Source organism: Moschus berezovskii, chromosome 3 (assembly GCF_049115385.1).
Source record: "Moschus berezovskii isolate FMDL1 chromosome 3, NW_MosBer_1.0, whole genome shotgun sequence".
NCBI classification, from domain to species: Eukaryota; Metazoa; Chordata; class Mammalia; order Artiodactyla; family Moschidae; genus Moschus; species Moschus berezovskii.
Window position 1 is genome coordinate 86,674,440 of NC_142462.1, and position 27,130 is coordinate 86,701,569.

The 27,130-nt window shown below is 57.9% G+C and overlaps 2 protein-coding genes across 8 annotated transcripts in view; one reads left to right on the forward strand and one right to left on the reverse strand.

The window, feature by feature from the left end:
- Positions 1-14,160, forward strand: part of CAMK2B (calcium/calmodulin dependent protein kinase II beta) — a 94,366-nt gene extending 80,206 nt beyond the window's left edge. For 2 of the 6 annotated variants that reach the window (XM_055421106.2, XM_055421103.2), the window contains 11 exons: positions 106-143; positions 300-371; positions 1,841-1,885; positions 3,516-3,564; positions 4,870-4,983; positions 5,264-5,344; positions 6,189-6,302; positions 11,225-11,300; positions 11,425-11,519; positions 11,800-12,034; positions 12,300-14,159. In XM_055421106.2, coding sequence (XP_055277081.1) covers positions 106-143; positions 300-371; positions 1,841-1,885; positions 3,516-3,564; positions 4,870-4,983; positions 5,264-5,344; positions 6,189-6,302; positions 11,225-11,300; positions 11,425-11,519; positions 11,800-12,032 — 917 coding nt within the window. In that variant the 3' untranslated portion in view covers positions 12,033-12,034; positions 12,300-14,159. Of the gene's footprint in view, positions 1-102; positions 144-299; positions 372-1,840; positions 1,886-3,515; positions 3,565-4,869; positions 4,984-5,263; positions 5,345-6,188; positions 6,303-11,224; positions 11,301-11,424; positions 11,520-11,799; positions 12,035-12,299 lie in introns of all 6 variants that reach the window. The other 4 variants (XM_055421105.2, XM_055421107.2, XM_055421108.2 and 1 more) reach the window with 4 other exon arrangements.
- Positions 14,161-16,728: 2,568 nt separating this feature from the next.
- On the reverse strand, positions 16,729-26,460 carry YKT6 (YKT6 vesicular SNARE protein). 2 transcript variants are annotated; one of them, XM_055421111.2, is made up of 7 exons: positions 26,197-26,444; positions 23,714-23,789; positions 22,407-22,507; positions 20,918-21,022; positions 20,580-20,645; positions 19,157-19,258; positions 16,729-18,491 (listed from the first exon to the last, which is right to left on the reverse strand). In XM_055421111.2, the coding sequence occupies exons 2-7, from the start codon at positions 23,781-23,783 to the stop codon at positions 18,456-18,458; spliced, it is 480 nt and encodes a 159-aa protein (XP_055277086.1). In that variant the 5' UTR covers positions 23,784-23,789; positions 26,197-26,444; the 3' UTR covers positions 16,729-18,455. The 2 variants fall into 2 exon arrangements, with proteins under 2 accessions (XP_055277086.1, XP_055277085.1); XM_055421110.2 differs by having other exon boundaries at positions 16,730-18,491; positions 23,714-23,796; positions 26,197-26,460.
- Positions 26,461-27,130: the final 670 nt, after the last annotated feature.

Below are 27,130 nucleotides of genomic sequence, written 5' to 3' on the forward strand. Positions count from 1 at the left end.
ACCTGGGCTCCTTGCAGGCACCCAGGGTTGCGTCACGCCAAGGGGTTGGGCTGCAGTGGGAGGCAGGCCCCTCACTTACCATGTCTGTTTTCTCCAATGCAGCAGCCAAGAGTTTACTTAACAAGAAAGCAGATGGAGTTAAGGTGAGGCACTGGCTCGGCCCAGGGGGCAGTGGTTGGCCCCCTGCCCCAGCCTGCAGCGTGGCCCAGTCCTCAAAGCTCCTCTGGGCCTCCCCCGTCTCGAGGAAGGGGTATGAGCCCTCATTCTCTCCTTAATGGCCTCTTTCCCTCTCTCTGCAGCCCCAGACGAATAGCACCAAAAACAGTGCAGCTGCCACCAGCCCCAAGGGGACGCTTCCTCCAGCTGCCTTGGTACTGAACCCCTGTGCCCCCCACTTCCTGGCCATCCTCTCTTGTACCCCGGCTGTGTGGTGCTCACTGTCAGGAGGCCTGGGGTAAAGCCAGGGTCTGGCTCCCAGCCTGTCTCTTGACAGACAACACCTAGCCTTTCTAGCCCCTCTGCCCTGGGAAGTGGGGGTGAGGGAAGACCCAGTTCATTCAGTGCCAGGGACCCCATCTCGGGTGCAGTGGACAGGCCCCTGCTGACTTGTGGTCAGCAGTGGGAACCATCAGGGATCTGGTGAGACTGAGACCCAGGGTCTAGGCACCAACCTCGGTTCCTCTGCTCTCAGGAGGCTGGCCGGGAACTCAGCGGGGCTGGCTCTGCAGGGGGAGTGGTTCAGGCTGGGGGTGGGGACAGACTGCCAGCCCCTCTCCTGGGTGCTGCAGGGGTGCACTGTCTGGGAGGGGCAGGTTTTGGTTTCTCCCTAGGGAGAATGGATGAGCCCGGCTTTAGCTACAGAGCCCACCCAGTGATCTGGAGGGAGACAGAGACCCCTTGGCTTTCCCTGGTGACAGCCTAGCTGTGGCTGTCGGGTCTAGGACAGTGGCAGCCACGGTGTTCCCCATCAGAGGCCGTGTTCTACAGGGCCAAGGTGGGTACAGGGAGACACGCTTCTATGGCTGTGCTGGCCTGTGGCAGCCCGGAGGATTCAGGGGTTCCCCTGATGGGGAGGGATGGGTAGACATCACAGGGACCCCACCAGCTCCAGCTTTCATCTGGAGGGTCCTGTCCAGGGGACAGAGCTGGTGGTGCAGGGCTGTGGCCAGTAGCATGGCCCTCCTGCCCAGGCTGCTGTGTGTCTGTGGTGTCTCATGTAGAGCAGGCAATCCCAAGAGGTTGCGGTTTGCTGGTCCACAAGTCCCGAGTTTGCTGAAAGTACACTTGGTGTCCCCACGGGCCTCAGGCCCTGCTTCTGGGAATGAGCCCTGGACTACCCCTGGGGAGGCTAGATTTGCCAAACAGACATCCAGAGCGCGTGCAGGTGTGGGGGGTGGCCTTGGCCCAGGAGGGGAGCATCCCACACGCCGGCCTTGCAGCCAGCCCCGTCTCGGACCCGTCCATCCCATGTGCCACCCCCACCCCATGACATCTTCAAACCTGTGCCCTGCCCATGCCGGGCAGGAGGTCCGGCAGCAAAGGGAGAGGGCAGGGCACCCAAGGCAGGGACCCCAGCGTGCGGCTTCTCACACGTGCCCTCAGCCCCACTCTCTCCGTTGGCCTTCGGCCACTGGTGCCCTCGAGGGCCCCGGGCTGGTCTGCTCGCTCCATCCACATCACCCCAGGTCCCCCTCCAGCTGCTCCGCTGCCTGCTGGCCATCTGCCTCCATGCTGCTCCGCTGCCACCCTCCCCTCTCCTCTGCCAGGCTCCTGCGGGGGCCTCTGCTCTCCTCCTCTCTCACTGCGCTGTTTCCTTCCTCTGTGCTTCCTTCTTCTGTAGGAGCCTCAAACCACCGTCATTCATAACCCAGTGGACGGGATCAAGGTACTGCGCGTTCCTCGCCACCCTCTCGGGGGCGTCTGCTCAGCTGGGAGGCAGACCCCCGGCCCTGGGGAAGGTCTGGGATGTTGACCCTGGGGAAGCATTTGTGCTCAGACAGGTGTACTGTGACCCGCCCCCCTCGAGGCAGGACAGAGCCCCCAAGTCCATGGGCTGCTCCTCTGGGGAAAAGCCCCAGGTGCCACCCTTGGAGGCACAGTTGTACCAAGTCCCTGGCAGACACGGGAGCCTGGGCTTCCTCCCGTCCTGAGCAGGGTCCACTTCTCAGACCCTCTCCGTCTTGCCCTGGGGGTGGCCAGGCCCAGCCTGGTCAGGAGCAGCCGAAGGCAGGGCCCACTTCAGAGGCTCAGGGTGCCAGAAAGAGCCTGGGTGTCCTTCGCGGTGTGCGGCCAAGGGCTGGGTGTTCCAGGGGAGAAGGGCCAATGGGGGCTGCCCTGCGTGCGCCCCAGTGTGGGGCCAGGAGAGGGGCAGCACAGACCCTCCTGCCCTCACCCGTTGCTCACCTCTGTCTGCCGCGCCCAGTGCTTCCCGCTGAGCTGACCCCTCCCTTGCTCTTCCTCTCTGCTCTGGCATCAGCTCCCATCCCATCAGCATTTTCACCCTGCGGCCAGGGAAGGGGCTGGCTTTCTGGGGTGGTGGGAGAGCTGGGTGGGCAGCCCAGCTGCATTTCTAGGGCCTCACTACCTTACCCCCACCCAGACTCCCACCTGGGCCTGAGATCCTCAAAGGGTCCCCACACATCCTGGCCGCGGACCAGGACAGGGGTGCTGTGGGCCACTGCGTCTGGGCTGACGCAGCCTCGAGGCGCTACAAAGAGCATGGGCGTCCACTGTGACTCAGGCCAGGGATAGGTGTTCCTGGGACCCGGTGTCTGGGGTGAGGGCCCTGCTTTCCCTGCACGGGGCCTGGAGACAACATTCTGTGATGTGGGCCCTGATCTTAGAACCTGTAGATGCCCCATCTCTGGCCCAGGGCCCGGAGCGATGTCTAGTAACAGGGTTGCTTGGGAGGGGGGAGGTTCCTTGAGGACCCTGTTAAGATGTTCCTTCTGAGAAGCAAGCAAGCGTTCTGTGAACTCGGTCACAGGTGGAGGGCATCTGGTTTTATATCAGAAGGGCAGCAATCCAGGGGTGAGGGAGGAGGCGCTGGGGCTGCCTCTCTGCCATTCCGGCCACCTGAGAGGTAAAGCCAGGCCTGGCTGGATGGCCCAGGCCTGGGGAGGAGGTATGATGCTGCTGCACTCTGACCGGGCCGGGTGAAGTTTCCCAAGGACCTACTGGAAGCTTCCGCACTGTCTGCCAAAGTGGGCAGTCTGTGGATGCTTTCCTGCTTCCTCAGGAGTTTTGGAATTTCAAAAAAAAAACCAAAACAGTTTTTATCTTATTAAAGAGTGTCTTCTGAGCACGCTAATCTTTCCACTGGGTGTGTCTCGTTGGCAGAAGGGGCAGTTGGGGTCCTCAGCTGTTGGGGGACGTAGGTGGCCCAGCCTGGAAATGGGTGACCCCTGGGTCTGGCGTGAAGTTCCGTTGCTGCCTGTGGGTTTCTGGGGTTGGTGCCTGGGCCCCGTGGGGGCAGAGGCCACGTCCTGACCCGCTGCCTCCCCGTGTCTCCCCAGGAGTCATCCGACAGCACCCACACCACCATAGAGGATGAAGACACAAAAGGTATCCAACCTCCCCACCTGCGGGGCTGGAGGGCAGGCCACTGGGGGTGGGGAGCTGGGGCAGCAGAGGCCATGTCCTGCGATGAGGGACTGACTTGCTCATGGCTGTAGCCCCATCCGAGTCTGTGTACAGACTGGCACTGGGCCGTCTCGGGCAGAGCATCCAAGCAGAGCCTGGCAGACCTGGTGCCCTGACCAGAGAGGAAGCCACTGCCCTGGATGGCATGGTTCTCTGCGTGGGCCCCCAAGTTGCTCCGGGGACTGTGCACCCGGTTTCCATGGTTGAATTTGCTGTTTCTTCTCTCAAAGATCCTTAAACCTGTGCCTACCCAGCTGGCAGTTGATATGTGGATGGGCAGCAAGGGGCATTTCCTGGGCTCATTGTTGAGGGGCAGGTTGCAGAGATGTGCGCCCCGTTCCCCACTCAGGGATCCAAGGCCGAGCTGGCTCAGGCTCTGTCTGTGTCCCACGAATGCCCCAGGGTGCCAGGCACTGTGTGCTCACCCTGGTACCCCTCTTCCACCCTCAGCTTTCTCAGCTGCCCCAGGGAGGAGAGCTGGTCTCCATTCTAGCTAGGCCAGGTGACTGGCCCCCGCCTGGGGAGCCCGCCTCTCGGCCACACTCTACGTAGATGAGCGCTGGGCCAGCGGTGGCCGCTCTGCCAGTTTGGGAGATGCAATGACCTGTCCTGAGTATCCCCCCCTGCCCTAGAGTGGAAGTGAGCGAGCACAAGGTTTTGGCCTCTGGATGTACAGCGAGTGGACATTCATGTGGTTTCCCCAGACTGCGGGCCCTGAGCCATCGGCATGGAGCTTGAAGGTCACACAGATCTCCCCCAGGCCCTGTCCTTGCACGTCTGCCCTCGCCCCAACTGAGCGGGAGCCTGAGAAGGCCCGAGACTGCAGGAGCCCAGGGGAGAGGGCCAGCCAGCCAGTCTCATGCCAACCCCTTGTCTGGCTGGAGACGGTTGGCAGATGCCTGAGGGGCCTCACGGGGCAGGGGCCGGGGGAGTCTCAGCCTCAGCTATGCCATCCATCACACGCAGAGAAGCCCCAGTGGGCTCAGGCCTGCCCTCTGCTGGTCCCGGCAGGCACTGTACACAACCCTCTGGCCCTGCGGGTGGTCCTGTGTCTTCCTCACACACCTGCTGTGATCTCACAGCCCTGGGCACACGGGGGCGACGGTATCCCAGCAGCCCTGGACCCCACCGTGTGATTCTCCAGCTCAGCCTCCTCTCATCCTCCTGCACCCCTTGTCTCCTGTGTGTGCTCACCTGCCTGTGTTCACGTCTCATCTGTCTGCCCAGCCCCCAGGGTCCCTGACATCCTGAGCTCCGTGCGGAGGGGCTCGGGGACCCCAGAAGCCGAGGGCTCCCCGCCCTGCCCGTCTCCGGCTCCCATTAGCCCCCTGCCCACCCCATGTAAGTAGCCGGGCCCTGCTGCTGTGGGGGTCTCCTGGAGGGGCCAGCAGCTCCTCTGAGGGTTCACTCGAGGGCACCAGCCTGCCCCTCACAGCCCTTCAATGCAGCTCCCAGCACCTCTGCCCCTCAAGCTGGGCCTTCTCCACTGGCCTGGGGGGTCTCAGGGCCAGGGCTCCCTGGTCCTGAGACAGGCCCTGGGGTGGGAGAGAGCGGGAGGCCTGCTTCCTCTCCACCAGCCTGGCCCGCCACCTCCTCACGTGTCTGCTCCTGTCCACCCCAGCCCCCAGGATCTCTGACATCCTGAGCTCCGTGAGGAGGGGCTCGGGGACCCCAGAAGCCGAGGGGCCCCTGCCCACCCCATGTAAGTAGTGCCCCAGGCCTGCTGCCTCTGCTGCCAAGTGGCTCCCGCATCCTGCCATGCACGGCCTCAACTGCCCCTGGACCAGGCTGCCGAGGCCTGGCTAACTGTCCAGCCTGGCTGGGTGTCGGGGGGCGCACGCGCTAACTCTGCAAGGCAGCTCTCCCCTGGCTCCCCTGCCCCCATGTCCCACACGGCTCCCTGCACTGCTGTCCAGCCCCAGACCTCACCCCCTGAGGGTCTCCCACACCCGGAGCAGCCATGTACCCTGCCCCTTGGGCCATGGGCCGTGACCTTGTCAGTCATGCCAACTTCATACGGGCCCCATGTCGGGCATCCAGGCACAAGGAGCTGTTACAGAAGTCCTCTCAGCCAGAGGCCTGTGGGTTTAAAGGGAGAAGAAAGGGCCCGACGTCCCTGCAGAACTAGTTTTCCAGAGGGGCCGGGCGTTCTGTGCACTCCTTCACTCGCCCATCCCGTCCTCACCTGGGGGTGCCCACCCCGGGCCTGTCCCACGCGACTACTCTCTCCTCTCCTGGGCCAGGCTGCCCTTCCATGGCGGGCACCCTCCGCCCACAGCAGCTTTCCCCACCCCCACCTGGTCAGACAGGTGCAGCTGCCTGAACATCCCTGCAGCTCCCCCGCCCCCCCACGCCCCGCTGTCACCCCTGTCCCTCACGGCCCCCTCCACCCCTGCATCCCTTCTGCATCCCTCTCTGTCCCCCATGTCTCCTCATGACCCCTCCGTCCCCCCCACTCTCTCTGGCTTGGCTCATCAGCCCATAGGTTTTCTCTCCTGCGTGTCCCCCGCCTGCCTCGTGTTCACGTCTCGTCTGTTCCACCCCAGCCCCCAGGATCTCTGACATCCTGAACACGGTGAGGAGGGGTTCGGGGACCCGAGAAGCCCAGGGCCCCCCACCCTGCCTGTCTCCGGCTCTCCCAGGCCCCCCACTCACCCCGTGTAAGTAGCTGCTCCTGGGGGCTCTCGGGTGTGGAGACCTCCAGCTGCGGTGTGCCACCCCCTGGCTCTGGGAAGGGGTCGGCTCCTGGGTGGGGGACCCAGGGAATTCCACACAAAGCTGCTGCTCGGCTAAAGATGCGCACCTGTGGAGGCAGGTTTCCCTGAAGTAGAGCCTCCCTCCCAGGGGCTGTGAGCTGCAGATTTCTTCTTAGTGGTAGTGAGGATGGGGCTTGTACCATCTGGGGTCGGCCCTGGCTGGTGAGTCTAGGGCCGGGGTGGGGGTAGGGGTTGGCTGGGGGCGGGCGCTGGGCTGGGCCGCCTCCCTGGGCAGGGAGGAGCCACCGCTGCCATCTGTAGCCCGTCTGCCGACTGCTCGCCAGTATCGCTTACAGGGATGGATGACATCCCAGGGCGACAGCCACCCCCTCCTCCGGGGAGATACTGGGCTCTCAGAGGCGAGGCTGCTTCGGGGCTGGGGGCCGGGCATGGCGGGGGAGAGGCTGGGTGAGTGCCGGGCTGTGGGGGTGCCAACCCCCGCAGCCCACCCCTGCCAGCCATGTCTGGGGGCCAGGGTGGGGGTGGGTGGGTGGGAGGGAGGCCCTGGAGCAGAGGGGAAGGCTGGGGGTGGGGGGCTGTGGCCTGAACTCAGGCTCTGCTAGAGGAAGTGGAGATGTGGCTCAGAGGTGAGAGAGCAGAGTCTCACTGGTGGGCACACAGCGGAGCCTGTGCCCATCCCCAATTGTGCGGGGTCTTATTCAAGTTTAGAGGCCTCCATGTCCCCAAATCCGGGACCCTCGTGGCCCCTGGTTTCACAGATAATGAAGCTGAGGGTAGCAGATGTGGAGGGTTGGGTGCAAGGGGTCCTCTGCAACGTGACCCCGGCCCAAGGCCATGACCCACCTTTGGGGCATGCCTGGCCTAGGTGGGGAGCTCCGAGGACAGGCTGACGGAGTCGGGGAGGGGGCGGCACAGCACAGGCTTGCCCTTTCAGGGGTCTGTCCTGAGCCTGCCTCGGGAGATGGGGCCGCAGAAGGGGCTGTGACTAGGATTGAGTGGAGGGGACCTCAGGGCCTGGACTCCTGGCCTGTGTGGCCAGGCCTACAGGGTGCAGGGGAGGGACAGAGCCCTGGGAGAGGCACTGATGGGAGGGGTGGCCCCATCAGTGTCCCTCAGAAAGAGGGGTCCTCTTACCTCCTGCCCTCCCACCTGGGGTTCCCAGCAGCCAGCTTCCTTGTGTGTGGGGGTCCTGGGTGAGGGGATGCAGGTGGGGCCAGCCCGGAGAAGGGACTTCTGAGTGGCCACTTCGGGGTGAGTTCTGACATTCAGTGGGCCAAGTGGGTGAATGCCAGAGTGGAGTGGCCCCCCTTCCCAGTTCTGGGACCAGGGACTGCCCCCACTGGCGCAGAGGCCTGGCTGCAGAGGGCCATCCTCGGGCTGGGTCACGGGCAGCCTCCTTTCCCGGGAGCCAACCCGCCAGCTGTCTCAGTGGTAAACGGGTTGGTGCCCATTGGCCTGCCCTGAGTTCTCCATAATCAGGGATTATGCACAATCCAGGCTGATCCTATGCAGCTGCCTCCCTGGTATGGCTAGGGACGTCCTGGCACCCCTGCAGCTGCTTGGGGTCCACCTGGGGTCACTAGGGTCCCCCCTGGATCCTTTGCTAGTGTCTGGGCCTCCCTGGCCTGTTAGCTCTCCCCAAGAGAGCCAGAGTGGATGCAGGGCTACGGTTCAACTCTGAGACTTCTCCCAAGCCAGACTCTTGCCCATGCACCTCAGTTCTGTTTCTGGAGTTGCCTGTTGGGGGCAGCTTATCCTTGATAACCAGCCCTCCCCGACCCCCGCCAGGAGTCCCTTTGCGTAGTGTGTCACCTGGGGAGGCAGGGTTGCTCTGTCTGGCAAGGAAAGAGAGGGCAGAGTCCTTTCACGGGTCAGGAACGTCTGGCTCATTCCTGGGCTGTGGCTGGGCTTGTGCAACCTCAGCTTTCCCATCTGCAGAATGGGTGTGGGGACTGTTTCCTGAACTTCAGACTTTGCAATGTGTTCTGTGACCTCAGAGTTCTATTAACTTAATACTTTCTTTTTATATCAACTCCATTTTTAATTACGATTTGTTTAAAAATACTGAATATTACCTCATCAAGTGGAAAGTTCGGCCCACTTACCACAGTGCAGTAGGGTGATTGTAAAATCACAGTGCTTAGGGAAACAAAACAGAAAAAAAGGTCTCTCAATTCCAGCTGCGAGGTTGTCGGCTGAGGGCTCACATTGGGAGGGGAGACAGCTCACGCTGCTTGTCAAGAGGGGGATTGACGCATGTCTGGGATGTCAGGATGTGTAGACGTCCCCTCCGTGAGATTAGCAGGATGGCCTGGAGCTGACAGAGTGGCTCACAGTGGGAGGTGGACGCTCCTGGGCAGGGGCTGGACGTGGTGCTGCAAGAGGGAGGCAGCGGGGTCCAGGGTGTCTGGCCGCCCAGGGCAGGGACGGGAGGAGCAGGTGCCGGGTGCTGCAATCAGACAAGCCCAGAGGCCCTGACCCTCGGGGTGGCATCTGGTGGGGGAGCTGGGCTGCAGTGGGAGATCAGAGACTGAGGCTTGAGGCCACTTCCAGGAAGATGACAGGTGAACTGGGGGTGGGGGTTGATGAGGTCCCAGAGAAGAGAGGGCCTTCAGAGTTGGGAAACGCCCAGGCAGAGGGCCGAGAGGTGGGCAGGCTGTGGAAACACTGAGAGGGGAGAGGCTGTGTTATGGGGTGGGCGTGGGAGGAAGTGGGTGTGCCGAAGGAGGTGTGAAATAGCCAGCAGGTGGGGACAGGGCCCACCCGCATGTGTCTGTGTTGGGACAGGGCTCTGCAGGTGCACGGGGGCATCAGGGCAGCTGGGCCCCCTTCCTGGAGGCCAGCTTCCTGCGGGGGCCTGGGTTCTGCAGAGACAGCCTGAAGCCCAAACCCTGTTACAGTCCAGACCTGGAGTTCTGTTAGAAAAAAACCAAACAGGAGCCAGCAGAAGCACAGCCAGTGCAGAGAAAGGGTCTCTTCTAGATGGGGGAAGCGCACGTACGCACATGGCAGGTTGGTGTCCACAGGCATTACAGACACACACACAAGTACGCACCCCTGTGCACGAAGGGACGCACAGACACACATGCGCGTGCACGCACCGGACCCCTCGGGTGTCACAGAGCTCACCCAGCAGCCACTGTCCAGAGCCAGTGCCACATGACGCAGGCTCCCAGCTCACACGTGGGCACGCCCCCGCTCACACGCGGCATCTCCTGCTGTGGGCTCTGTCCACTTCCCATCAGAGTGCCTGAGAGAAGGGAACACCCAGACAGCTGAAGGTGCTGATGGGAGGGCCTTGGGCACGTGCACCCTTTGGGAGCTGGCAATCCACGCTCCGGGAGTGTAGGCCGTGGATCAACTCACACGTGTGCGGAGCCCAGCTGCACTGGCAGCTGGACACTGGAGAGCAACAGACGCCTGTCTTTAGGCTTGGTTGGATGGGACTGTGCCTGTCCACAGGAGTGGCCCTGCAGAGCGCCTGTGGTCCCCACGTACTGTGGGGAGCAGAGGGACACACGCGCCCATGTGAGGGTGCACAGAGGCGTGGCTGGCATGGCCGTGACTGGGGAGGGGGCTGTAAAGAGAACTGGGGTGCTGCCTTCAGTGATCTTCTTGGGTCTGGGTTTTACTGCTGGCGTGTTATTGTGTTACGGAATCACCATGTGTGGGTGTGTACGTGGCTATGTGCACATGTGTGTGTTTCCTGTATGCCTTTGGGTGTCGATGTATCAGCACAGGAGTGGTTTAGCACCTAACTCAGGATGGTACTTCTTTGGGGAGAGTGAGTGAAGAACAAGAGTCAAGGGAACACAGGCACCTGTGTCTTTCCGTGGAAGCTTTTCTCTCTTTGGAAGAAATCTAAAGCAAATATAAAAATTGTTCAGATGCGAACCAGCAGGGTGTGGGCTATATTATTCTTTGTGCTTCTTTCACATGTTTAAAATATGTAGCCTGAAAATAAATGGTAGTTAAAGAGATAAAGGTTCTCCAGTGTTCTTGCCTGGAGAACCCCAGGGACGGGGGAGCCTGGCGGGCTGCCGTCTCTGGGGTCGCACAGAGTCGGACACGACAGAAGTGACTTAGCAGCAGTAGCAGCAGCAAAGAGATAAAGGGGGGCCCCCAGGCGAGCACCCCAGGGACTGGGTTGGTCTAGGACCAGAGGTCAAGTGGGCAGGAACCTGGAGAACGCTGCCAGCCCAGGGCCTCAGGTGGAGGGTGCAGGATAGAAAAGTGATGCCGGAGGACTGGCCTGGGGCCCAGGACCACAAACAGGTGGAGGCAGCAAGAGGCGGGAGGCCAGCCGGCAGTCTGTGGGCTTCCATGGAGAGAAGGTGGTGAGGCCCACACTCAGCTTTCCACTGGGCTCTGCTTCCTGGCCTTTGCACAAAGGCCTGGCCCTGCAGCCTCCAATCCCCTCCCTGCTTTGTGAGCCGGCCCCTAGTAGACACCTGCCCCGCCAAGAGCTGTCGGGTACACGGAGGACTAGAGAGCAATGCCTGGGGGGCAGCAGCCGGGAAGGCTGGTCACGGTGTCACAGAGTCATCCCCTGCTGAGGGCCCAGGGCACGTGGCCGGGGGGACTGGGGATGCAGGGTGGTCCTGGCAGGCTTTGCTTCCCCGACCTGCATTTTCCAGACTGGTAATGCTACGGATGCAGTATGTCTGTCATTCAGGGATATTGTATTTAAGACAAACAAGATGGAAGCTCGTTGGACTTGGAAACCAGGAAGCCGTGGGTGGCCTTGAAGGGAGCAGTCTGAGCTGGGCAGCCTTGGGATGGGGATGGGGGTGGGGTAATTTGCCCAGACCCTCCCGGGCGGGCACAGGTGGTGCGTGGGTCACTGGGCAGCTGTCTCCCCGCAGCGCGGAAGCAGGAGATCATCAAGATCACGGAGCAGCTCATCGAGGCCGTCAACAATGGCGACTTCGAGGCCTATGCGTGAGTCGGGGCGCCTGTCCTGGGGTGGGGGTGGGGTGGACCTGGAGGGCTTCCCCACAGGGAGGGAGCTGGATGGAAGCATCCAGTTCTGAGGGGCCCCTCCTCACCTGGGTCTGCCCCCCAGGAAAATCTGCGACCCAGGCCTGACCTCGTTTGAGCCTGAAGCCCTGGGCAACCTGGTTGAAGGGATGGACTTCCACAGATTCTACTTCGAGAACTGTGAGTGCGGGGCAGGGGGGTGGGTAAGGAGAGCCCACGGACCCCTGGGGAGCCCACGGACCCCCAGTCAGAGGCCCAGGGAAGCCCTGTCCCCTCTGTGCTCAGGGTCAGCCGGCCACTGCTCCACCCTCTGTGGCAGAAACCCCCAGCCACGGGGATGAGGGGCGAGGATACACGGGGACAGGGAGGGGAGCCAGATGGTGCTCTTGGGGGAGGAGGCTGGGCTGGTAGAGGGGCTGGGTGGGGGCAGGCACGATGCCAAGCCCCTGCCCGCCCGCAGTGCTCGCCAAGAACAGCAAGCCGATCCACACAACCATCCTGAACCCGCACGTGCACGTCATCGGCGAGGACGCCGCCTGCATCGCCTACATCCGCCTCACGCAGTATATCGACGGGCAGGGCCGGCCCCGCACCAGCCAGTCCGAAGAGACCCGCGTGTGGCATCGCCGAGACGGCAAGTGGCAGAACGTGCACTTCCACTGCTCGGGGGCGCCCGTGGCCCCGCTGCAGTGAAGGTGAGCCCCTGGGGGAGGGGAGCGCAGCCTGGGGTGGGGGTGCTGCAGCCTGGGGCAGGCAGCCGGCCGGCCGGGAGGAGTGGCCCAGCAGGTTCCTGGGCATAAGGCAAGCCTGGTGTTAGGGGAGTGGGGGCGCCAGGTCAGGGTCTCCAGGCCCCTTTCCGGGCAGCCCTGCAGGTGCCCACCTTGCAGCCACTAAACCCGGGTCAGACAGAGAGCTGCCCCCAGAGCTGACCTGCCCGCCCTGGTGCCCACTCTGTTCCAGAGCCGCTGCGGCTGGTTTCGCCACGGGACAGACTCGGTGTTTGGAGCCCAGCTGCCCTCGGGCGCGCGGCCTGCCTGTCGCATGTTTGTGTCTGCCTCGTTCCTCCCCTGGCGCCTGTGTCTGCAGAAAACCAAGACCAGATGTGATTTCTTTTTAAAAACAAGATGACGACAACCACACACACAAAATTGACGTCGATGAAACAGAAAAAAAAAAACTAAACAAGGGAAAAAGCTGTAAAAATCACTGGCATTTGTGGGGCTTCGAACCTTCCGGCCGCACCCCACCCAAGCTCCACGTGTCTGTCCACTCCTGGCCTCCTCCAGGGACTGGCCGGGGGAATGAACTTGTCCACCAGGGCCTGCCGCCAGAGGAACAGTTTGCTAGGTGGTGCCTACCCCCCAAGAAGTCTGCATCCTCCCTGCCGTGCATGGCTCCTGGTCAGGAGAGTCAGGTGGTGTTGGGGGAGGGCTGGGGGGCTGGCAAGGGGGCCCGAGCACGGCTGTCTTCCCTCCCACTTCCCTTCCCTCCTTTCTTCCCCGAGGTGTGGATGCAGGCTCCCGGTGTTCCCGGCGTGGGTGAGCAGTGCCGAGGCTAGGCCAGCCTCTCTGGGAGGATGCTGAGCCATCCAAGGAGGCCCAGGGATCCAGCTCTGGCCCGGTTGGGGCCAGGGAGGTGCCCGGGGGGCGGGGTTGCAGGGAGGCACACCTTAGTTTCAGATCTCACACCTGGCAGGAGACATGGGAGAGGACGGTGCTGGCAGCAGCCCGTGGAGGAAGGGGCTCCTGGGCTGGCCTCTCTTCTGCTCGGGTACCTCTCCGTCTTTGCCTACCTTCTCCCCCGTCCCCATGTGGGTGTGGGGCAGAAAGGAGAGAGGGGTCAGAGGTGGGCAGGTGTTTCTGGCTTCCAGGTCGAGGCAGGGGCCAGGCAAGTGTTTGCTGAAGAGGCTGTGCCTTGAGAGTTTGGGCCAGAGCAGCGGGGAGCAGAGGGCTGCACGGGGCTGCGAGCGACAGGGACCCTGGGGTGGGGAGGCGGGTCCCCCTGTGTGCCGGTGGGCACTCTGGTGAGCCTCTGGGATGGGCCGCATGGTCAGGTGGTGGCAGAGAGAGCCGAAAGCATTTGGCCGGGCATGGGGGTGGGCATGATCTGGCCTCCTGGGCTGTACTTGGGGGGTGGTCAGGGGCTGTGATCCCAGAGGTGCAGGATGCATCCCCCGACCCCAATATCTGCCCCTTCAACTCATGTTGTTTTCAACAAGGATTTTCTTTATCTTCCCCCCACACAAGCCAAGGGAGGGGCCCAGAGTGGGGAACAGGACACAGGATGCTGGTCTCCAAGGGGGACTGTCCATGGACAGACACTCAGAGTGGACGCTCACCTGCCTGTCTGCGGCTGTGCTCAGGACAGCCGTCCCCACCCATGGACACAGGGTAAACATCTGCAGGGCTCCCTGGGCCTCAGGCAGCGGCAGGGTTTGCCATGGACAGCGTGCGGCCCAGCCACCCTCACCTCCTGGGGCCTCCTCCTCTCCCGCTCACCCGTTCTCTCCAGGGAGCTGCCTGTCTGGGATAATTTGGGGATTTTTTTTTTTTTTTCTGGGGGAGAGTTCTTTTGCATGACCCCTCATGAGCAAGCCACACCCGCTCTTCTAGCTAGATGTCCGCGGTGTGGCGGCGTCAGCCGGCCCGCCCTGCAGAGGGTCGGCTGCCCGCGGTGCTGGCCGGCCTTTCCTCTTCTCTCTTTTTGCTGAGTTTCATTGTCTTTTCTTTATGAGCCTTGTAAGTGTACAAAATTATTATTTTGTTCTGTCTCGGGAAACTGCAAATAAATGGAAAACAGGACAAACTGCTTCAAGTGTATCCGGGTGCTCTCTGCCAGGATTTAGCTGACCCCTCACCTCTAGGCAGGTCCCTCCCCTGCTGTGTGGGCCCTGGGCTGACCAGGCTGCAGAAGCCCTAGGCCAGACGTTCCCAAGCCCATTTTGGGTAGTCGGCATGCCCAGGTGGGGCCCCTCCATGAGGCCGCAGGTCAAACTCTGACAGCTGCTCCCACCCCACTCTGTTTCTCCCAAGGCTTCTGTTAACCCCAGACACTGGAACCAAAAATGATGCCTTGAGTCCTGGGGCCCCCAACCTCTGGTCACTCTAGCAGTCTCTGAAGATGAGATCGGGAGGGCAGATCTATATGGGAAGAGCTCCAGGCCCAGCCCTGCTGCCCTGTCCGCTCTCTCCCTCCACCTATCTGGTCTTTGTGTGTGTTGCCTGGGACACGTGGTGCCTGCAGCCACCGGGAACGCTCCTGTGGGCCTGCATGCTGGGCTGTCTAGACAGCACACGGACACGAGACACCGACGCCAGGAGCAGAGTGGAGGCTGCTGGGGTACCAAGATGGCGCAGCAGGCGATGACAGCCATGGCCTGGAGAGGCCCCATGAGGAGACCCGAACAGCACAAGCCAAGCTGAGACCTGGGAGACAGAGGGATGCCAGGTACAGAGGCTCCCAGACTAAGGGGATTGAGGGCCCAGGTGGGCAGAGCCAGGCGCTCCCCACTAGCCTTCCCTCTGCAGCTCACCCCCCACATGGAGGGAGGGACGGGGCACCCAGTCACCCACTGCACCCCCACACCACAGGGATACAAAGCCTCTGGGACTTCCTTGGGAACACTCTCGGCCTGCACCGGCTGAGCGAGCGCTGGCCGCGTGCCTGCCTAACCACATGGTCATCCAACCTGTCTGATCGCCTGACCACATAGCCACATGGCCGCCTGACTCCACGGCTTTCTGACCACGTGGCCACACAGCTGCATGGACACACGGATGCAAGGCTGCCTGCTTCTCTGAACATCTTCCCTCACGGCTGCACACGTTTAGGTCCTGCCAGGCAAGAGCTGCTGGGACCTGCCTGTGTTCCTCTGGCCCCTTAAAGGCCTCGTGCCCTCCTCCCTCCTGGGCAGTCCCCGGCAGTCCTGCTGACACCCCAGAGACACCCTCATGTTGAGATGGGCAGCCGCTCCTCTACACCTGGTCACCAGGTGCCGCTGCCTGTCTGTACCTCACACCTTAAGCTTTCTCAGGACAGAAATACGGGCTTCCAAACAATCTGATACACGAAACACACCCACCCAACAGGACCAAGTGACTTCTGATGAGGTGGTGCTGCCTCGGGCCTGCTCAGTCCTGAGGCCTGTCCACTAGGGCACAACAGGCCTCCTGGTTCAGCCTTGGCATCTGGTTGCAGACACCTTCAGATGGGCCAGAAGGCTACCTTCCTGGCCCTGTGGGTGGTACCTGGCAGGGACTCTCAGGTGTGCAGGCGGGCATGAGGGCTGCCCAGGGAGCACCAGGGCAGATCGGAGACCTTGGTGCAGAGAATCTAGGACAGAGCCAGTGAGCAGAGGAGTCATCGCCACCACCACAGTATCTAGGGCTCCGCTCACCTATCAGCTGTAATCCGAGGAGGCTTTCCAGGCCAGGCCTCCCTCTGGGCACCCGCCACAGCCCCACCCCACCCCAGCTGGGGATCCTGCAGGAATCCTGAGGTGGACCAGCACTATGAAACTGTCTCTGGCACCCCACCCCACCCCGAGCAGGGATGGCAGGATAGACAGAAGTCAGTGAGGGGCCTTTCATTTGTCATTGTAAAGAGCACCTACTTTGGGCAGAGCTCCCTGGGTGGATGCCCTGGTGGGTCCTCTGAGCAGGAAAAGCCAGAAATGCCCAGGCTGCTCCCTATTTCAGGGGTCTCCAGGTTGGTCCCAGGCCAGCAATGAAATAGGTGAGAAGCACTCACAGTCTACCAACCAGCTGCCGAGGACATTCCCTCAACTAGGACCAGAGTTGCCAGCCTGCAAGGATCCAGGGGGCACAGGACACTCCACACCCCAGCAGACACCCCGTTCTGGAGTTTCTAGGTGTGTGGCCCTGGCTCTGTGGCTGAGGAAGCCTCCCAGGTGGTTTCTACGGTGCAGTGAGGACCAAGCCACGGGATTTAGAGCAGGACTTCCCTCTACTCTGGGGCTCCCTCCCCCACTTCCTGCTAGAAAGGTCTAGAGGGTAGGGAGAGGGGAATAGGGGCATTAAGGTAGAGGCTGCCTCCCCCCAGGGTACGGCGAACCCCACCATCAGCAGAACAGCATGAGGGGCAGGGCTCCCATGGAAAGGGGCCCCTATGGCTCAAAGCACATTGTGTGCTTAGCTGCTTCAGTCGTGTCCGACTCTTTTGTGATTATGGACCATAACCCACCAGGCTCCTATGTCCATTGGATTCTCCAGGCAAGAATACTGGAGTGGGTTGCCATTTCCTACTCCAAGGGGATTTTCCTGACTCAGGGATCAAACCCGTGTCTCTTATGTCTCCTGGATTGGCAGGTGGATTCTTTACCACTAGTGCCACCTGGGAAGCCCAAAAGAAAGCACAGGACTATTTTGGAATTTCAAAAGACAACTTTATTCAGATAGGAACCTTCCAAACAGAACACAGAGAAAAGTTAGGCAGCAGTTATTAAAATACACTTGGCCAAATGATTTAACATTAGAAGACAAGAGGAGCTGGGAGAAGGGTAGATGCAGAGGTCTCGGCCAGCCCTACCCACCCTTGCCACCCTCTTCCCAATCTTGGCCACCCCCCACCCCCCAACCCCAGTACCTTCCTAAGTGGGAAGAGTCAGACAACTTTCAATTGTCCCTAAGGGGTGGTCATGGCCACCTCAGAGACCAGTGAGCAGGCCAGGTCTGCACCTTTCAAGGGTAAACATGGCAGAACTCACATGGGTAGGCTACTTTTAGGCCAAGTCCTCTGGTGGCACAGTGCCCAGAGAAAACGAGCAGCTGGCAGGTAAACTTCTTAAGGTGGGTCCTTGGAGGCCACGCAGATCCCACTTCTGGCCCATGTCGAGGAATTCAGGGCCACAGGCACTTCCTGTCAGGACAGTGGACCTCCTCGACAGGGCAAGAACAGAGGACTCAGGGAAGGACACCGGAGGATGAGACCACACTGATTGATACTACTCCAACAGGGGCATCCACGGAGACGGATTCTCAAGGGTGTGTCTTGAGCTTGTATCCTCAGGAAGCACAGCAGGGCACTAGGAGGCGGTTTACAACATGGCAGTGTGGCCCAAGGGAGCAGCAAGGCTGAGAAGAGCCCGGAACCTCCTGGGCTACTGCCTGGGTTGCTCCCTGCACCTGTTTTTAGGGCTGGGCCTCAGAGCCAGAGGCCTCATTCTGCCGGGGGTGGGGGCGGGGTAGTGGTGCTCAGCAGTGCTTCTGCTAGGGGCTGGGCTGGAGTGTGGACAGCTCAGACCACAAGTGGATATTGGGAGCCCCCAGGCTGGCCGGCATCTTCTCTTGGTGCCTGGTAACGGTGGCCACAGTGAAGGTCACTTGCTAAGACGTAAGTCCCAGGTGATTGTCAGAAGTCTTTCTTGTCATCAGAGAGGCAAGTGACAACCATTCACGAGACTGCAGCACATGTGCTCTGATCCAGATGCTCAACTGCAAGTCAGGGCAAGCGCCCCCTCCCCCACTTCTAGGGCTCTTTACGGGGCTTGCTTGCTGGATGGGGACTGCAGAAAGTCAAAGTCAACCTCAGCAGGAATGCAAACCAGGTCTCAGAATTTGTGAAGTCCAGTAGCTGTCTCCTCCCAACACGGAAGCACTGGCCTGAGCCCCCCACCCCGCCCCCACGCCCACTGCAGCCCCACAGTGGCTGTCCCTCCCCAGTCCTGGAGTCAGGGCACCCTGCTCCTTGTAGTGTTAATAGTCAGTATACAGACAAAACCCAAACATGTGAACATCCACAAAGAGCTGGCTCTGAACCCCCCATGGGCCTTGCACAAGTCAGGAGCCCACATCCTTCCCAGGGGATTAGAAACGAGCCCTGCAGCATCTACGGAGTCACTGAGCTTTATGGTTCCATTTGGCCCCCAAATACACATTTAGGGGCCTCAGTATCTTTTAAAAAATAACTAGACATGTGAATTTGAACGTTCCCCACCCCCAGGTCCCCATCCACCCTTCGGTTTCTCCCAGGAGCTCCAAAGCCGAAGTTGAGTCTGTCCCACTTGGGTTGTTACGAGGTGGCTCTGCTTCCTGGGGGGCCACAGTTCCGATGTGAATGATAGTGACGTTCCAGCGCAGGGGCCTCTGCTGGCAGCCGTCACATGATTGCACAGCACGAGTTTTGTTTCCGGGCCTTGAGGGAGACAAAACAGAGCTGAAGAGGTGGACCTCAGCACACGTAGAACTGGGAGCTCTGAGGGGACCAGTTGGCTTTACTAGGGGCTCTGGAACCACCAAGGAGAGAGAAGTGGAGGGAAGCCATCCAGAAGTAATTCACACTCCCAAGATTATTCTGTCCACCTTCTATTAATGCTGTTGATAAGGAAGGAAACTTCCTGTTGTTTAGCCAAGTATAAAGAAGAATGTCTCTTTCTTCGCTCCAGCCTTGACTCCCCATAAAGTTATCTGACCCCACGGGGGTGTTTCTTACTAATGATATCTTCAGAGAGCAGAGAGGTACCCACTTGGTTCATGAGGCCTCTGTTACCTTCTCCTTCACCTCCTGTTCATATACTTCTTAACCCCAAAGGCATCTCCCTCCAAGACACACCATGACAGCAAACGTGTGTGGGTTGACCAAGTAAATCCAGCACCCCTACTGTCCAAATGGTGAAACACTTCAGTCCAAGTTAACAAATTAGAAGTGTCGGAACCTCTTTGGGAAGGTGGCATACCTCAGACAGCAGGGGTGAGGAGGACCCACCCTCACCTTGGGGAGGTTAGGGGATGGGGGGAAGCAGCCCAGAGGCAGGGAGAGCTGAGGGAAGGGGTGCCCAGGAGCGGCCAGGCCACACTCACCGTTTTATAGAAGGCTTTAGACTGTATTCCCAGCACTTCTGATTTGGATACCAGGTCATCGAGCTTCTCACCTCGTTCTAATAAAGACTCCATGGTGTTGTGCTGGACAAGAGGAAAGACACAAAAGAATGCCTTGCTCTGTTCACAAGGTGAGCAGACGCCAGTCCCTCATGAAGCTCAGTCACAGCAAAGTGCTTCCCCTTTGGGTTCCTCCCCAACACATGAGCATCAAGATACAGTGACCCAGACCTGTGGGGGACACAGGGCCTAGTGATCTTCCCAGAGGATCTAGAAGGTTCTACCTGGACATAAAGCACTGCCCCCAAATCCTCCAAAGCACAGGCTTAGATAGCCACACTCCAGAAGAGATCCCCTGCACCTATACTTACACACACATACTCCTACTGCACAGCTGTGTCACGCTTGCCCCAGGGGAACTGTGTCTAAATCTCACGACTATCAGCTCTGTGAGAGCACCTCTGCACTTAGTGCAGACAGACCCCTTCCGAACACATGAGGGATGGAGGTCCTCAGAAGAGCCCCTAGCCCCACCACCAGGGCCATCAGGAAGTCGCTGACTTGCTCCTACCCCAGATGGCCACTGTCTCAACTGCAAGGCCCTCAGAGGCAACTAGTACGACCCTAGGTGTGGACATAAGAAACGACACAGTGTGAGAAATGACAAAATGTTCTTTATCTCTGCACACGGCTGAGCGACTCAGATCGCCACCATAAACATAACTGGATCAAGACACGAATGGGATGGAAAAAAGGCAGCGAGACCAGTAATCTGGATTTTACCACTGCAGCCAGCATGGGCTGGATGACCTGGACCCACCTGCTCTGTGGAGAGACAAGGACAGACAGTGTGTGTGCCCCCTGCCTCTGTGTGCCTGCTCCCACACTGAGGCTCCAAGGCAGAAGGCAGAGACAGGGCTTGGTTAGGAAACGCGGAGAAACGTTACAGAAGACAGAGAGGTGCCTGAAGACTGTCACCTCTTAACTTTCAACCCAAAGTCAAAGGTAGCTCAGCGTTTAAAAACAAAAGCAGAAAACAGCAACTGCAAACTAGATTTCAGGTAAAATGCAGGGCTCCCGCTCTTCTGAATCAGGCCTGTTTCTGACAACTCGGGACCTGCATTTAGTCAGAGAGCCTCAGTCTGCACCGAAACCCACACTCAAAAAGAAGGAACCTGCTGGGCTGTGGGTCAGGCTAAGGCAGGCACCATGAAGGCAGAACCACAGAGTGGTTGTCTGAGTCTGACTTTCAAGGCCTCTGGTGCACAGGGACAGGTGAGCCACCACCACTTTCAGAAGTGCTTTGACTATAATTAAAAACAGTCATCAGCTGCGTGGGCTTGATTGCTGGCAAATTTTTTTGCTGCACAGTTTCTGAACTTGGTCTCCTAATTTACTTACTTACCAGGATGATCTTGGTCTCATCCAGTTCAGCCTGCACTTTAGTCATGGGGTCGGCTTCTCGGGGGTTCTAGGGAAGAAGCAAAAAAAAAAAAATGTCAGGACTGGAGTGGCTGCCTGGAAACAGGGCTCAAAACCAAGCAAGCTGGATATACTTTCGGAAGTTAAAAACCACAGGCTGCTTAAACACATGCTAGAAAAGCAAAAGCCTGCCTAGGAGCTCAGGTTCCAGGTCTCAATGCGGGTTCCTGTGATCTTCAGGAGGACATCAACCTCCACATCACCCAGAGTCACAACCATGAGGGCCATTGGCTTTTCTGTTTCACAGCCTTTGCACCTTACCTGGTATCTACTGAGATGACTGTCCAGGCCTGTGTAATGGATGGTATCAGGGGATCCAATTGGCCAGTCTATCCTGTCGACCTGCTTGGAGAATTCGTCTAGTACCTGCAAGACAGAGGAGCTCAACGACAGCCCCATCTCAGTGCTCATCTGAAAGAGGCTCTCAGGACCCCAGGACCCACAGAGGAAGGCGGCTAACGGCAAGGGAGAAAATCTAGGTCCAAGTTTCTTCTTCCTCAGTATTCTTGGAATTAAAATCCAAGTATGCCCAGCCTGATGTGAACCTCATCTGGGAATGATAAATTATTAGAAATTCAAATTACAGGTTTCCACTTTTCTCAGGTTGTGAATATCCAGGAAAAAGGATATTGGACCTTTAATTTTTCAAAACAATTCTTCAAAAAGGTAATTCAGTTCAGTTCAGTCGCTCAGTCGTGTCCGACTCTCCGTGACCCCATGAATCACAGCACGCCAGGCCTCCCTGTCCATCACCAACTCCCAGAGTTCACTCAAACTCATGTCCACAGAGTCGGTGATGCCATCCAGCCATCTCATTCTCTGTCGTCCCCTTCTCCTCCCGCCCCCAACCTTTCCCAGCATCAGAGTCTTTTCCAGTGAGTCAACTCTTCGCATGAGGTGGCCAAAGTATTGGAGTTTCAGCTTTAGCATCAGTCCTTCCAGTGAACACCCAGGATTGATCTCCTTTAGAATGGACTGGTTGGATCTCCTTGCAGTCCAAGGGACTCTCAAGAGTCTTCTCCAACACCACAGTTCAACAGCATCAATTCTTCGGTGATTAGGTACTTTGAATTTAAGCAGCCACCAGACTTCATGCGCTTATACACATGAGTGTTTTAGGGGATGTGGGGCCAGGGTCTTGGAGAAGTTTATCATCTGCACCACAAAGAAACACACTGAAGAATGAGGAGGCACCAGCCCCACACTGGGGAAAGGAGCAGCTGTAACTGCAGGATGGACCAGCAGGGGGACTCCTTGAGCAGAAGAAGGGCAGGCAGGGAGGAGCCTGGTGTGTGCAGGGATGGCCTAAAAGGGGAGGAGGGGAAGAAGAGAGGTGGGTCATGGGGCAGAACATGCAGCCTAGCGTGGCTCAGAAGGAACTGAAAGTCACGACTTTCAGGGTGGAAGCAGGAACAGAGCTGGCAAGAGGAGTGAGTGGGGGCGAAGGCACAGCCAGAGGTGACCCAGGGGCCCCATTGGGAAGGGGAGATGCTGGGACTCTGTGGCTGACAAGGAAAGCCAAGGTAGCCCCAGGGACACTAGCAGGATGAGAAGCCGGAATCAGTGGGGGACAGGGGTAGGGTGGGATAAGACAGACAGGAATGAGAAGGCTCCCACACTGTCTCTTGGTTTAGAGTGAGGAGGCTGAAAGCAGGCTGATTTTGGACACACTATTTCATCCCTTATGTCACTCCTGGCCCCAGTCCATGCCTGTCTGCCCAAGTACGGTCCAGCCAAGCTGCAAACTCACCTTCTCTAGCAAGGTAAAAGCCACCCGGGATGGGTATTCCCTGTCAGCAATGACCACTCCCGCAAGACTGTCATTTCTCACGTAGACATGGCACAGATATTCTAAGGAGACAAGAGGATGACACGAGGGCTTTAGACTTTCTCACCCCTCAAAGCCACTGGACTGATACAGTGCTGGGCTTCTGCCTTCTGGGTCAGCAAAGCGGCTCTGAGCCAGGTTTATGGTGAGGCCTGGCACATAGGGCAGCATGTGTGGGGGCTCTGCTGGTAGTGTGGCCCAGCACCTGCTTCAGGGTGAGTGGAAGTCCCAAGGTCCAGTGCACAAAGCCAGGGTCGAAGGATCACTAGTGGTGCAGAAACATCCTAGGAAAAGGCCCCAGGGGCTCATCCGAGTCCCACCCTGAGCTCAAGGTCAGGCTCCCCTGTGTCTTGGAAGCTGCAGCCCTCAGAGGTGCTCTGCTCTGCTCCCAAGCTGATGGAACTCTGAACAAGCTAAGTGGCTTCCATTTTCACATATACAAAAAAAACTCAGTAAAAGATTTCCTGGCTTGAGGAAATCACCTGTCAGGGCCCCAGGCTTCCTCATTACAGTAACCTAGCCTGCTCCACTCTGGTGAGCCTTGGTGGGGACGGGGCAGGAGAGGGAGGAAGAGATAAAGCCCATCCAGAAAAAAATGAGCCACTGCTGGCTGGGGTCTCAAGTATGACTGAAGTCATCGAATTATCAAAAGGTACAGCCTGTACAGGGCTTCTGCAAAACAGTCACAATCCTTGAAACGATTTTTTGTCATTTGGAAAGGATTCAGAGATGACATAGCTAACCAAATGCCCCTAAAATAAATGCCTAAAAATTCTTACAGGAAACCTGAACCATGAAGAAGAAAAAATTTATGTCATGAGGAAAAATAAGGGGTCTCCAGGTTCCCGGGCAAAAGCACTAAGCAGCACAGAATACAGTATTTCCTCAACAGGGCTCGGTAGAGGTCCTTTTCTGAGACGTTTACAACTCTAAAGGCAAAAAATGATAAAGCAGGAAGGCTGCTTACTGCTCCAAGAGAGGCAGACCCTAACTGTAAGCAAGTCTAAGCTTTTGGGGGTGATTTAACCAAGTAACCGACATACCAATGGTGGGCATAGAATTTTGCATAACAGGAAATGGAGGAGCAGGGAAGAGAAAAGCCAGCAGAGGATCGTGGTCCTGGGAGCCCTCTCCATCACAAGGCAGCCCCTCCTGTGGACAGAGGTCTAGGCCATCTGAGGTGGGGCGGCCGGGTCAGCACATGCTTACAAGATGGTAGGTCCTCTTACCTTGTTCTTTCACAGAAGCTCGGCTGCCTTTTGCTGAGCGCTCCACAATCAGCTGACTTGTGAAGGTCATGAACTCCTGAACGCTAAGAAACACAACACATATTACCTGTTCCTGTCACCTTGTCCCTGACACAATGCAAAGTGACCCCTGAGCTTATACACTAAGGAGACATTGCTTCCTGGTTTCATTCCTTCCCTCCCAACCTTAGGAATAACTAATAAACACACTGTCGATGATCATGAATACAGATAATTACACATCATCACAACCATTCAAACCACATCTGCTACCAAGCAGACCCAAACAACCCACTTCCAGACTTCTGGGGAATCTTCTACAGGTTATAGCTAATTTAACATTTGGTCAGAGTATGATTTGCGACACAGTAGAGAAGCAGAGGCCAGCTCCTGTTCTCAAGGCTCCTCTAACTCCCAAGAAGCGGGAAGAAATAAAATCTGTGATGGAGACACCTAAGTGGCAAAAACTGTTCAGTGGACGCACAGTCAGTTATGCCAGCTGCCACACGCTGGACCCTGCAATGCAACAGGCATCCTCAGTGAATGCTGGCTCTAGCCTCAGGTCAGCTTGGGCTAATCCATGGTACAGGCCCGGGACACTCTGGACGGAACTGAGGGCAAGGGCTCAGCCAAGACAAGGAAACAGAAAATGGTTTGTACCACGGCTGAGGGAGAGGAGGAGGTTCATGGGCCCAAGAAAAAGATGTGGCCAGAATGGAAGAGTCACAGGTGACAACAGTCCAGCTGGAGGAACCAGAGTTAACAAGAAGCCTCTGACTGGGAATATCATATAAAGGGCCATCAGTGCAGGGTCCTGACTTGTGGAATTCACAGTTGGTTCCAGCAGATTCATACACTCCTGAGATCACACCAAGAGCCATGCAGCAGAGTGAGGACTCACAACGGCTGTAGTGTACTTCCCTGGCTGGGATCCTGGTTCCACCGTTTATGAGATGTGAGACCTCTGGTAAGGGACTTACTGCACTGTGCTTTGTCTATAAATCGAGACGTGCTTTGATGAATAAATGAGCACTTAGCATGATGTCTGGCGCATAGTATTACTTGTTATTATTATCCTGAGAGAGTGAATAGGACCAGAAAAATCCCTTAGAGGAAAATCTAAAAATAAGGAAGTCCTTGCAATAAAACTAAAAAGAGACAGAGCTTAGAGTAGAACTATAATCAGACAAAGGAAGAACAGCATTCATTGTGACATTCTGCACACAAAAGCCAGAAAAGCTGGAAAACATTTTGAAGGTCTGAGGTTCGCATTCTGGTAATCAGGAGGTGGGCAGGACAGAAGAGAGGAGGACTTATAAGAAAAACATTGGGCTCAACTGGACTATGTGTTGTTTTAAGAGACACTTGTAGAGATTTCTCTACAGTACTGCAGCTGTGTTAATCATCTGAAACTGGTCTGGATACTGAAAACCAGTGAGATGAAAGTCCTAAAGTGAAATCTCTGAGAATCATCAGTACATGTGGGTAGGGGAAAGAGAGAAAGGAAAAGAATCAAGAGTTAACCAAGTTAACACCAAAGTTCCATCACAGAAAAGCAGCAACACAGAACAGAGACTAGAGGTCATGATAGAGAATGCTAAGTACCAAGAAGGACCCAAAAAGCAGCAGAAAGTTTCAACAAAACAACAAGAGGAATTGTTTGAGATTCCACCAGCAAGTCACTCTCATCAAGAACAAAACAGCCCACTGAAGTAATGAAAACAGAATCCAGATGCCACCAGACCTGGAGATTGGGTGACCACAGACACAGGCTTTGAAGGGTTTTTCTCCTTTTGTGCCTGAATCACCAGCACCACTCCCACGAACAGGCTGTTAAGTGTCTGTGGTACTTCTAACACACAAATGTTCAAAGGCTTGTGAGCCCTAAAACCTCCATGCTTCCTTCCAAATCTTCACTGTAGAACCCTTTTGTACCACTAGAGCCCAACCGTAAAGAGCATATAATTTGGGTTGGAGTCCTGGCTGGTTTGGTATCCATCTCCTGGGGCCTCAGTGACTTCCTCCATAATATGACAGAGTGTACTAGGAACTCTCACACCGAACTGTTGGAAAGCCCAGCCAAATAATACAAACGTGGCGCTTAAGGTGTGGCACGTGAGCTTCCTAGGTCAGAATCACTGAGTGGGAGTTGCTGGTTTAAGATACAGATTGCTGGAACTCAACTGGGCGTGAACCTAGGGGAATCTGCATTTTTCAAAGCCCCCCGGTCATTTTTATAGGACAGAAATTTTGAAAAACCCTGATTACGGACTACATTCCAGAATGGGCTACGGCTTTACACGATTGAAAGGAGGATGATTTTTCAGAGGCACAATCCGCAGGCCGAGGAAAAGGCCACTGGCTCCAAATGTGGGAGGCCAAGCCCCGGGCCCCGATTCCCGCGCGGTCTCCAACCCGGACCCCGGGCCTCCCCGTCCGGGCGCCGGCCTCCTGGGCCCGCTCACCTGGATCTCTGAAAAAAGCTGAAGGAGGACACATCGTATGCGGCCTTGAGTAGCACCGTCTTGGACTCGCCTTTATACAGGACGCTTAGGCTGTACAGCTTCATGGCGCCGGGCCTTTGGGCCGGCCACCCGCCTGGCCGCGGCACCGGTTCGCAGGGAGCAGCGCAGCGCCGCCCCTCAAGGCCGCCGCCGGCTGCTGACGGGTCGGCCACCGGCTTCCTTCTCCTGGCTCGGGGTCCACTTCCGGTTCCGGTCTGGGGCCGCCGCCCGAGGCCTAACGGAGTCTTTTCGTGCCCCGGATGCAGAAATAAGCAGCCGGAAACACAAACGAGGGGGGTGGTGCGGGGTCCTGCGCGTGCGCGTGAGGGGCTGTCGGGGTTCTCCTAGGCCTCCTCGCTGTCTCACTGCGAGTCCTTACCCTTCTCATGCTGTCCTTATCCCTCCGAGGCCGTCTCCCTCCTTTCTTGGCCGTCCTGAGTTCTCCCAGCGCCCCCCGCTTTTTCCCGGTCCTTCCGGGTACTGTAGGAACACCTGTGTCCTGGGGGCTGTCCTTCCTTTGAGCAGTGAGACCCAGAGCCCCACCCACACGCCCGTACTTTGTAAACGCTACACCAGGGACTTTGATTTATGCGCGAACTGCCTTCTAGGAAAGTGTTTTGTAAATCAGATCTTTTTGAGTGAAGGGCAGGGACCTTTTCGAGGCTCCTGCAGGGAGGCGAAGGCTTGCCTCTTATTTTCAGTTAATTGAAGCCTCTCTTGCCCTTCCCACACCTGCATCCTGCCTGCGTGGGAGTAAATCTCTGGTCGCACAGGACCCCCTCAGCACGAGCCTGCGGGCCTGAGGTCTCCTGGGCCTGCCCACTACCTGTGAAATCAGCTGCCCAACCACTGATCTGGGAGCCAACTGCTAACCTCAGAGTAGCAGAGCCATTTC

What these genes read in the sequence shown, in the direction of transcription:
- YKT6 (XM_055421110.2), bottom strand. Translation starts at nt 26,300, where the DNA reads ATGAAGCTGTACAGCCTAAGCGTCCTGTATAAAGGCGAGTCCAAGACG. An exon ending in GTCATCTCAGTAGATACCAG is followed by an intron (nt 20,646 to 20,917) that starts GTAAGGTGCAAA and finishes CTTCTTCCCTAG; the next exon opens with AACCCCCGAGAAGCCGACCC. An exon ending in CTAAAGCCTTCTATAAAACG is followed by an intron (nt 18,492 to 19,156) that starts GTGAGTGTGGCC and finishes GTCTCCCTCAAG; the next exon opens with GCCCGGAAACAAAACTCGTG.